The sequence below is a fragment of the Giraffa tippelskirchi genome, chromosome 2, assembly GCF_054371585.1.
Source record: "Giraffa tippelskirchi isolate mGirTip1 chromosome 2, T2T-mGirTip1v1.2.pri, whole genome shotgun sequence".
NCBI lineage: Eukaryota > Metazoa > Chordata > Mammalia > Artiodactyla > Giraffidae > Giraffa > Giraffa tippelskirchi.
This window is the reverse complement of record NC_137276.1, coordinates 119,297,197-119,308,575: the sequence shown is the minus strand read 5'-3', so window position 1 is coordinate 119,308,575 and position 11,379 is coordinate 119,297,197. Positions and strand designations below refer to the sequence as shown.

Genomic DNA, 11,379 nt, shown 5'->3' with positions numbered 1-11,379 from the left:
TCCAATTTTGTTCTTTTCAGAATTATTTTGCCTTTCCATGCAAATTTTAGGATCAGCTTGTCAATATATACCAAAAATCCTGAGATTTTTATTGGGGTTATTTTGAACCCATAGAAATAAACTGGGGAGAATTTAACAGTTCCTTAACAACACTGAATCTTCTAGTTCATGAACACAGTACCTCTCCAATTAAGTTGTTTTCCTCTGATTTCAGTGTTTTCTAGTTCTGAGGATACAGGTCCTACACATACTGTTAAGGTTTATATCTAAGTATTCCTTTATTTTTTTTTAGTGCTATTGTAAATAGTGTATTTCAGATTCCAGTTGTTCATGGCTGGTATACACAAATATGATTTTCTTTTGTATACTGACCTTGTTTCCTGCCACCTTTCTAAGATTCACTTACTAATTCTAGGTGCTTTTTTGTAGGTTCTTTGGTATATTCTATAGAGATAATCATATTGTCCATGAATAGAGCCAGTTTTATTTCTTCTTTCTTTCCTATTTGTATGCTTTTTTTGTCTTACTGAAGTAGCTGGGAATCCAATACAGTGTTGAATAGGACAAGTGGAGACATTTTTACTTTGTTACTGCTTTTAGGGAAAAAGCATTCATTTTCATGTTTGTTGTTTAGTAACTAAATGAAGTGAAATGAAGTGAAGTCGCTCAGTCGTGTCCGACTCTTTGCAACGTTATGGACTGTAGCCTATGACACTCCTCCGTCCATGGGATTTTCCAGGCAAGAGTACTGGAATGGGTTGCCATTTCCTTCTCCAGAAGATCTTCCTAACCCAGGGATTGAACCTGGCTCTCCCGCATTGTAGGCAGACGCTTTACCATCTGAGCCATGAGTATGTGGGCAACTAAGTCATGTCCAACTCAACAACCCCATGGACTGCAGCCCACCAGGCTCCTCTGTCCATGGGATTTCCCAGGCAACAATACTGGAATAGGTAGCCATTTCCTTCTTCAGGGGATCTTCCCAACTCAGGGATCAAATCCACATCTCCTGCACTGGCAGGAGGATTCTTTACCACTGAGCCACCTGGGAAGCCATTCATTGTCTTATCATTAACTGTATTAGCTGTAAGGTTTTTTTGTAGATGGTCTTGATTATTTTACCCGTATATCTGAAGTTGAACCTTCTTCAATTCCTCATTTTTTGGTGGCTGTATTAAAATGCTAACTCCCAGGACAATGGAAATCTATCTACTCTTCTCAGTGTATATCTCTATAACAGTATTGGCCTACTCCCACCCTCCAACAGCACAAAGGTACACATGTTTTTATAATTAAGTTTAATTTTTTCTTAAAATATATATTTTTTACTAAATTAAGCATATTTCATATCATTTTATTTCAATTCTTCATACTTTGAATAATGGAATCTTGTTACTTGATCATTTAAATTAATCAATCATTTCAATTGTATATATGAAACAGGCTTTGGAGTCTGCCATCATTCAAACTACTATTGTCCCATATTCAAAGCATTTTTGAACATCCAGAAAAAATAATTTCAACCTTTCTGAAGTGTTCAGGAGCAGCCTAGGACTTTGCAGTCATTTTCGAAGGCTGGAAATCTCCTGCTTCAAATTTTTCTTTGAATTTTAAGTAGTCTCTTCTTTTATCAAAATATTTTATCTGTTGAGAAAAAAGGGTTTGAAATAAAGGTAAGCCATACAGATTAAACAAAAGGAACAGACTTAAATATAATTAATTATTCAATATAAATTATGTAAGTACCCTAAGTAATTTACATTATAGAGTCTCTAAAGGGAGTGTAGACCAGTGAGTTCTAACCCTTCTTGGGTTATGAACCCTGCTGAGAATTTGCGTATGCTGTGCACTTTTCTCAAGAAGTGTATCTGTGCTTAGACATGTAAAATGTGCCATGAGGGTCCATAGAACTCTCAGGTCATAAGACTTCATGATTTAAGACACTGTACAAGTTTTTCCTATCAAAGTTCAATAAGCTTTATAATTCACCAGCCATGATATTTCTATTTATTTTTGGCCACACTACATGGCATATGGGATCTTAGTTCCTCGACCAGGAATCGAACTCACACCCCCTGCAGTGGAAGTACACAGTCTTAACCACTGGCCCATCAGGGAATTCCCAATCAGTCATGATATTTTTGTTAAGTTTATCTTATCCAGAAACATACATTTAAGGAGATACACACGTAGTTAAAAATTATATGTATGAACTATGAATAAGGAAACTGATGGTAAAACTTTAATAACTTAAAGATTTCATTTTATTATTTCTATTTACATCCTTGTCTTGCCACAGGGAGTCTGGAGTATCTTAAAGCCCCATATCCTGAAACAGTAAAATCACAGAAGTAGAAAATCAAGGCCAGCCACAAAATCCTCACAGTATCTTTATCTGAGCTGTTCTGCAGACAAGGCAAATGCAGGATACAACACACATTTTCACTGTCAGAATAGAAAAACTTTTCTTAGGATTTAATTGTTGAATATTTCAGTGGAGCCCAAGTAAGCGAAAATGAGCTTAGACTGAGAATGTAAAAATCTGCCCTGTCCTGTCTCAAGCTGAGATAAAAGATGTTAACATTCCTCCAGAGGACATACTGTAGGCAAAGACTGTCCTAAGAAACCCCTTTGAGTGACTGCCGCTTTCTTATTCACCAAAAACCTGTTCTCCAAAATCAAACTATCAGAAATTTGCTCTTTGAGTTACTTTGGTAAAAATGAAACACCCCCACTTTTGCCTGGGGGATCTGACTGGCACTTTGACACAAAAAAGTAGTCCTGATTGCTAGCTCAGGTGCAGGACTTCAAGTAAGGGACTTCTGAGCATATGACATTCAGCATTTATCTTTGAGGAAATAGGACCCTGGGTCCACTTCTCAGTCCGGAGTTGACGGCCTACTTATACACAGAGCCCATCAAAGCACCACTTCATTTCAATTCCACCTAAACCTTACCCTTCCCCAAGCCCTCTGATAACTCCTTTCCACTTGGTGAGATGCCCACAGCAACTCCAACGCATGGGCTCCCTGGGCACAGCATGCTAATAAATCTCACTGTCAGACTACATACCTCTGGTGGCCTTAGGCTGACTGAGCTGGGACAGCTGTCATATATAAAGGATATCAGATGAAGAAGTAGACAAGGTCCTTAACATTTCTGTGGCAAATCAATAGATCTTTGCATTTCTTCTGTTTTCAATTGCCTAAGGGACAATTCCATTTAATGGTCCTACTTATATTTCACTCCCAACTTGTCCAGAACTTACTTCTCTACACACGTTTTTCCTCCTCTGTCCCCTATTTCAGTGACTGCATCACTATCCACCCAAATGCTCCGATCTCTTTCCCCATCTTGATCGCTACAATACAGGCTAATACAGGCCCACATCATTTCTCACTTGGATTGCTGTAATAGCTCTATAACTGGTTTCTCTACCTTCAATCCACCTGTCACACCACTGCCAAGTATCTTGGAAATATCAATTTGATCATGTCACTGCTTATTTAAAGATCTTTCGAGGTATCCTTATTGCCTTCAAGGGCAACATCCAAACTCCTTGTTTGTAAGGCAAACGAGGTCATTCAAGACTAAATCTCTGCCCACCTGTCTATCCTCTGGGTGTACCACCAGCCCCTGAAATGCTAGGCACCCAGAGCTAGCCCGTTTCCCCAGTGTGCTGATTTCTCACGCGTCTTGCTTCCATGCCTTTGCATATACCATACTCTGCTTGAAAATCTCTTCTCTCTAGTCTTTACCACCTGATTCAGTTAACAGTGGAAGGCCCTCAACATGTGCACCTCTACGAGGCTAATGTCCAAAAAGGCTAATAAATCAACAGGCATTCCTTGAAAAGCACTGTATACATACAATGCCAGTGTCCTCGAAGCCATCAAATGAGATGCAGTATAGTAGCATGAATACCAAAATACTGGAATTTCTGAGACATTTCAAAGGTTGACAGGGAAAAGACAATATCCAAAGTTGACGTTGTTGTTCAGTCACTAGGTCATGTCCAACTCTTTGCAACCCCATGGACTGCAGCACGCCAGGCTTCCCTGTCCTTCACTATCTCCAGGAGTTTGCTCAAACTCATATCCATTGAGTTGGTGATGCCATCCAAATTGATATTAGGATCAAATGTTATATCTTGGCTGTCCAGTTGCTCTGTTTGTGGAAGACTGCATTGTATGATGCTAGAATGACAGACCTGATCCCTGCTCCTTCCTAAGTTAAAGAACCAGTAGGAGACTTTAAGTAGGACCATAATATAAGGCAAACTGATGAAAGGGCTAAGCAAGGGGGTGTGCATGCTTGCTCAGTCGCTAAGTTGTGTCTGACTCTTTGTAACCCCATGGACTGTAGCCCACCAGACTCCTCTGTCCATGGGATTTCTCAGCTAAGAATACCGGAGTGGTTTGCTATTTCCTTCTCCAGGGGATCGTCCCAGGCCAGGGATCGAACCCACGTCTCCTGCTTGGCAGGCAAATTCTTTACCATTGAGCCACCAGGGAAGCCCAAAGCAAGGAGGGAGGGAAGAGTAATTTGGTTTTGTGATGACATATTACTTTTATGACCTACAAATTATATAACAAATTTGTATTTTTAGTGTTTTACGATAGAAGCATTCACTGTAAATCTCTATTTGGTTCTACTTTTATCTTTACTCTTTGTCTATGACTTCAGCTAAGTGAAAGAACACAAACTCTGGAATCAGAGAGACCTCCATTCTAATCCTCTCCCCACCACTTTACTGGTTAACTGATCTTGAACAAATTATTTCACCTCTCTGAGCCTTAGTTTCTATTATACAAAAGAGATACAATGGCACCTCACAAGACTGAATGAAAATTAAAGCAAATGCAAATACAACATCTCACCTAAAATGCACTCAGAGGATACCCCATCACCTCCCTCCCTGTCACCCTCTCCACCTTCTCATACACATCTCTGGAAATATCTTTCATTTTTATTCAATGGCAATTGGGTAAGACTTCAACAAGTCTTGAGTAGAAAGCAAAGGTGAAAAGGGAGCAAAAGCCTGAGGGCAGAGGCTAGAAAAGACAGCTCAATTGCGGACTGAGTCTGCAGAAGACAAAGGTTTTCCATTGGTGCGTGTCCCTGTCAAATGCAGCAGAAGTTACTTTGAATACTTTGCCCACACCCCTTCTTTCTTGGAGGCATCTATAACTTTCTCTAACAACACTCATGTCATAACTCAGATGGTTTCAGTATCCATGTGGTTGATCCTTTCAACACCCTGGCCTCTCAGCTCCTTGACCTCTTTCTTCAATGATCTTTTCCTCCAACCTACCTCACTGCCAGGATCAAAGCCTAGCCTTCGTCCTTACCAACAAACATAGCCCTGCCATAACCCCAATTCTGAGCATTTCCATTCTCCAAATGCCCCCTCTTCACTTTCTAAGACCCTGATGCCAACAATCCATTGATCACACTACCTTTTCATTAACTATCATCCCTCTCATACCCTCACTTGTCTCCTTACTCTGAACCCAAAGCTCTTCAATGGCTTCCCCTGTCACTCAGAGGAAAAGCCACTGTCCCCGGCTTCTCAGCACCTCACATCCTAACTTCTATTCTCTCCTTGCTGTTTCTTAAGCACACTGGACCTGACCCTATTGCAGGGGTGTTGTGTTACCCTGCTTCACTCTTGAGAACAGTCCTTCAACAATTCCCACTGTGGAGCCTGACATTCTCATCTCTGGGACTGTGTTGATGTTAGTATCTTTGCCTGAGGTGGGCATCAGGGGAAGAGGGGCCTATTGGATACAAGATGAGGAAGAATTAATTTGTGTATACGCAGAGGTCAAGGTTGGTCCTTGAGAACATCCAAATAAAGAGTTCTGGAGTTAGAGAGGATGTAGATTTGGGCCTGAACACCTAAGTGGTACTTCAAGCTGTGGTTGCAGGTAAGACTGGCTTGGGAAAGTTAAGCAGCATAGAAGGGAACACTACAGAGTATGGATTTAACAGACACAGGAAAGCCTGCCAAAAAGATATGGCTGCTGGAGACAAGGAAAACTAGGGGAGTGAATTATGAAGGAAGAATGCCACCAAGGAGGTGAAGTGAAAGTCACTCAGTCGTCTCCAACTTTTTACGACCCCATGGATATACAGTCCATGGAAATCTTCAGACCAGAATACTGGAGTGGGTAACTGTAAGGAAGCATTTAACAGGAAGCTTCCTGTGTGCTGTTTTCGGTCTTGCATAAATCCTATGTTCCTTATAAGCCCCTGAATGCAGGTGCGAGAGGGGCTGGCAAGCCAGCTCCCAGGAATAATAGGAATTTATGTATCTCGTTCGTATGGAAAGTAGCCTTCCCATACGGTGAAAAGTAGCCATTTACAACTCTCTTCCCTTCTGATATGGAAAGTAACTTTTACAATCCCCTCTCTTGAGAATGATTCTAGCCTCAGGCTTCCTGGATAACTTGTAAGATTTTTTGATCCCCATATCTGCTGAAAAAGCTATCTTGTAAGACAGTATATATATATGCCCACAATATGTTGAATAAACACCCTGTTCCATCAGAACATTGGCCCTGGTGTCTTTCTTCATTTCTCTCTCTCTCTCCCTTTCAGGCTGCTTCCACGGAGCACAGGTGTCCACTGTGTCTACTTACTTGTCCAGGCTTTCAAGACCTCCTTGAGAGGGCGCTCTGTGTCTACACAGATGGTGCTAACTCTTTGTCTAGAGTTATATTGACATACTGTGTAAACCAGGGAATATCAGCCTCTTTTCTGCCTTCTTTCACTTTCTTATCGTCGACTCTGTACCCCCAGGTTCTGGTCCATTAAAGGACCATAACAGGTAACCTTTCTCTTCTCCAGGGGATCTTTCCAACCCAGGGATCGAACCCGGGTCTCCCACATGGCAGGTGGATTCTTTACCAGCTGAGGCACAAGGGAAGCCCACCAAGGAGGTAATGCTTTTGTATTTAAATAAACTTGCATTATGACTAAGTTTCTAGAACATGAGATTTGCACAGCCTAATCCATGGGTTCTTTTCTTGCATGACAGGGACAAAAAGAAGGATGTGGATCAGAGAAGAGCATGAAGGCTGGACTCAAGACTACTGAGCTTGAATCCAGGCTCTGCACTTCCACATGACCTGTGCCCTCATAAGTGAAATGGGGTAACAGAGCTACTGTGAGGAATAAATTATATAGATGATGCACCTGAAGTGCCTAGAGCCTGTACTAATAAATGTTAGCTGTGGCTAGCATGTGGGAACCTGGAGAGAGAGTGGGCCTGCATGCCATGGCACTTGGCCTATGTATGAGTGGAGGAGACATCAATAAAGAAGCACTGGCTGACAGTAAAAACCCTTTATGATGCTGAGAACAGAAGTTGCCCTGAAATCAGGGAGATGGGAGGGTCCATTAGCCATCAGGATGGAGAAAAAGCAGTGTGTTTTGGGGGAAAGAGGACAAAAAAAAAAAAAAAGACTGAAGTGTAACTTTTCAAAGGGCCTAAGACTGTGGTTATCCCACCAGAATCACCTGTTGAGCCAGAGCCCTTTTAAAAGAAGCTTCCAGAAGTTTGCAGATCTGAGATGAGGTCTGAGACATAGCTATCTTTTTTTTATATTTCCACATGATTCTGACATGTAAACCTGGAGTGGAAAATCATGGCTAGGCTGTCAAAAGACAGGTCTCAGGGTGAAGAGGTTCTCCTGGGAAAATGTGGGGTGGGGAAGGGTGGAGATGGAACCTGCCAACACTCACCTCAAAGGGCTTCATCACTCCTATCCTACATCCCTGTTTCTAAGTGACCACAGAGCCAGTGAGCAGAGAGTGAGAAGGGCCTGTTGCATAGGCAGGAACAGTATCCAGGCCTTGAAGGAATTTGATGTTGGCCCAAACTCCCCCATTTTTCACCTACTTTGTAAACCAGGAGTAAAGTCTCTGTGCATCTATCTAATGGGAAAACCAGAGATGTAGAATATTTGCCTAAGTCATTATCTAACCCAATCACCAAGCCCCTGATTTATTACTTTTCAGTTTATATGTCAAGTTAGACATCTGATTGTCATAGTAATCCCATGGGACAGGTTACACTGTGTTGCTTTTACACACACAGAGCTCATCTAAAGCAATTATCTCTTGAACGCCTTCATCCCTACCCTCCATCACAGCCTTCTTGTGGTCTTCAAGCCTCAGGTTCTTCATCTAAAAATTTGAGGTGTGAAAAGGTGAAAGTCGTAAATCCACTTCATCTCTAAAATGATCTGTTCTCAAACTGCTTGGTACAGTTTGGAGGAGCATGATGGTGAGAAATCAAATCAAAGTTCAAACCTCACACCAACCAGCTGGACCTGACTTAGCACTATGGTTCTGCCACTTACTGACCAATACAGAGCAAGCAAGTTATTGCAATGCTCTGGGCTTCTGCTGTCTGCTACGGAAACTGACAGCAACAACACCTAACTCAAAGGGTGTTAGTGAAGAGCATCAAGCACTTACTGAGCCTAGTGATGGCAGGTGCCTTTTCCACCCCTTCCCATTTGAAGGACAGGCCCTACAGAGCATGAGCATGTGTCAGAGAGGTGTTTGGAGTGGCTGGTGGCAGAATCCACCATGCGATCATTTTGTTTCTTCTACTCTCGAAGCTCCTTTGTGTTTCAGGTATATGACCACATGATTTTGAGCAGCCAACTGGGAAAGCTTTATTTCTGACAGCAGCTCTAGGACAATGAATCTGCCACCTCTTGCCCAAGATTAAATACTATCCCTTCAGAAGATCCTGGAAAGGGATTTCCCTGGTGATGCAGTGGCTAAGACACTGTGCTCCCAACACAGGGGACCTGGGTTTGAACCCTGGTCAGGGAACTAGAGGGCTTCCCCAGTGACTCAGAGGTACAGAATCTTCCTGCAATGTAGGAGATGCAGAGATGTAGGTTTGATCCCTGAGTGGGGAAGATCTCCTGGAGGAGGAAAATTCCACAGATAGAAGAGCCTGGAGGGCTACAATCCATGGGCTTATAAAGAAGAAAGTGAAAGTGAAGTCGTGTTGGACTCTTTGCAACCCCATGGACTATAGCCTGCCAGGCTCCTCTGTCCATGGGATTCTCCAGGCAAGAATACTGGAGTGGGCTGCCATTTCCTTCTAAGAGGTGGACACAACTGAACAACTAAAAAACAACAACATGGAACTTGATTCCACATGCCACAAATAAAGATTCTGCATGCCGCAACTAAGATCCAGGACAGCCAAATATATCTTTCTTTAAAAAAAAGAAGATCCTGCAAAAATCTACCAATTTAGGGGGTTAGAATTTTTTGGTTATTGTTCACGGTAGTCTTGAGTCCAGACCCCAGTTTGTTTTTCAAGGAACGTTAAAGTGTCAGGTGACATTTTCCAAAGGTCTGCCTGATATGTACATAAAACAAGCCTGGATTACCGGATGAGGCTTTCTCTGCTGCTCACACAAACTGTTGACTTGACACACCTCGGATGGTGCTTCATTTCAGAGCTCACCACTCACCGGAAGCTCTATGTGTTTGACCGTGAACAGCAACATGTGCACGTGTAACTTACCCACTGCTGGGGACAACTTGATTCAAATGAGCTTCTTAACTTCTTGCACTTAGAAGCGTCCTCTGTGTTCTCATCTAAACACTTCCAGTACTCATCCCGGGCTCCCCAGCAAGCCTGCCTTTCTTTCATAGATGGGGCTGCCATTCCTAGCGGGCTCAAGCTGTCAACCAAAATATGTGATATTAACAAAGGACTTATAATACCAGAGAAGGTAAGCCAAAGAAAAAGATATTGCGGTTCCCTCCGACCCCCTCTTTTTAAAGGTGTGCCTCCGGATTTTAATGATACGACCGCAACTAATCAGTTCTACAAGAACGTTATAAGAGCACTCGCATGGGAAGCTTATCCCTTACTCCATGTAATCGCTCCACTGCTGAGCTGGCAGCTTGCTCTCAGAAAGCCGCTGTTAGATTCATGACTGCCACATGGTCTGTCACTTAAGCCAGTGCGTGTATTCTCTCGAGACTATTTCCCCAACGGTAAAACGAGGGTAGCACTGCCCATTTTACAGGGTTGCTGTTCGAACCAAAGTGCTGTACAAATAAATGCAGGAGGGCAGAATTACCAAGCAGGAAAAGGAGTGCTACTTCGTCTAGCAGAAGAGAAGCCCGAGGCTCGCGGGGAGTCAGCTACCTCCCGGGTCCATAGCCTCTCGGTCGCGCCCCACCCGGCCCCTCCAGCAAGCCCACCTCTCCGCCCGCCCAGAACCAGGTTCCCTTCGGCACCGACGGGAGGAAAGAATCACGCGGTCCAACAACCCGGGAAGAAGGGCGTGGGGCCGAGTAGGCGCCGCACTGTCGCCTCGCACGCTTGGGCAAGTCACATAGACCCCACCACCTCAAGGAAACAATTCACGTAGTGAATCCGCTGGCCTTGGAATGTCCCTTACGGGATATCATTCTGTTCTAGGAGGGCGGGACTTCCGGTTCCCTTCTCTTACGTGTCTGAGTGACTTCCGGGCCTGCTCCAGCGAGGGCGGCGGCTCCTGGGGGTCGTGAAGGTGAAACGCGAGTGGGATCCAGTGAATCCTCAGGGTGGCCTTGGCTTTATTAATGTCTCAGTGTCTGTCTTCCTACAGTTTTTCGTAATTTTAACGAACTGTGCTCCTTTCGTGAATCTTAAGTTTTTATACACATTGCGCCAAGCGCCGGCCGTAAGATTTCACGTGCGAGCCCTGCCGGAAACGGCGACTTTGTGTGGAAGTTGGCACCTGAGGCGAGAGAGGGAAGAAACCTCAAAGAGCTGTGAGGGCTTAGCTCCTCGCTACTTAGATTAAAAGAAAAAAAAGAAATGGCCCCAGAAAGAGGCGGTGACGCCCCAGGACACATGACAAATAAGTGAGTAAGCTGAGAATCCAGGGTACCAAACTCCCGGTTTCCTGATTCAGATTTGATCCTGTTACATCTCTTAACATCATCAATCACCTTTTCCTTGTTTGAACTCTTGCAGCTTTCTTCTATAGATGATTTTTAAAAAGCCTTCCCCAGTGACTGTTAAGACAAGCAAAAGTCAGAAACGATATAGAAAATCTGAATAAAATGATGTGCGAATTTGACCTAGTGAATACTCTCAGAAAAACAACCAAAGTCAGAGCATGGGTTTTTTGGAAAGCGACCATACTACCAACATCAACCACATACCTAGCTGTAAAGTGACTCTCAACAAATTTTAAAGGTCATTCGGCATGTGTTGTTTTAAGCACATGTTCTAGTTAAACTAGAAATCAATAAAAAATTATAGCAATAAGTCCATATAACCCATAGCCAGTCATAATGGTAATAATGAGAAAATACTTTGAGCCAAACAATAAAATACAA

The 11,379-nt window shown here is 43.1% G+C and overlaps 1 protein-coding gene and 1 long non-coding RNA gene across 8 annotated transcripts in view; one reads left to right on the top strand and one right to left on the bottom strand.

Moving 5' to 3' along the window:
• Positions 1-1,283: 1,283 nt before the first annotated feature.
• On the bottom strand, positions 1,284-10,576 carry COA6 (cytochrome c oxidase assembly factor 6). 7 transcript variants are annotated; one of them, XM_081570395.1, is made up of 4 exons: positions 10,292-10,474; positions 9,916-10,095; positions 9,563-9,722; positions 1,284-1,644 (listed from the first exon to the last, which is right to left on the bottom strand). In XM_081570395.1, exons 2-4 carry the CDS (start codon positions 9,918-9,920, stop codon positions 1,549-1,551), a joined length of 261 nt encoding a protein of 86 aa, XP_081426521.1. In that variant the 5' UTR covers positions 9,921-10,095; positions 10,292-10,474; the 3' UTR covers positions 1,284-1,548. The 7 variants fall into 7 exon arrangements, with proteins under 7 accessions (XP_081426521.1, XP_081426523.1, XP_081426522.1 ...); XM_081570397.1 differs by lacking the exons at positions 9,916-10,095; positions 10,292-10,474 and adding an exon at positions 10,503-10,576; XM_081570396.1 differs by lacking the exon at positions 9,916-10,095 and having other exon boundaries at positions 10,252-10,474.
• Positions 10,508-11,379, top strand: part of LOC145538425 (uncharacterized) — a 43,822-nt gene continuing 42,950 nt past the window's right edge. Inside the window, exon 1 of the long non-coding RNA XR_014076843.1 lies at positions 10,508-10,899. This is a non-coding gene — a long non-coding RNA (uncharacterized LOC145538425). The remainder of the gene's footprint in view (positions 10,900-11,379) is intronic.

Excerpts from the sequence above, each read along its gene's own strand:
- COA6 (XM_081570395.1), bottom strand. Across the intron at positions 1,645-9,562 it reads CAAGTTGTCCCCAGCAGTGG|ATAAAATATTTTGATAAAAG; the intron begins GTAAGTTACACG and ends TTTTCTCAACAG.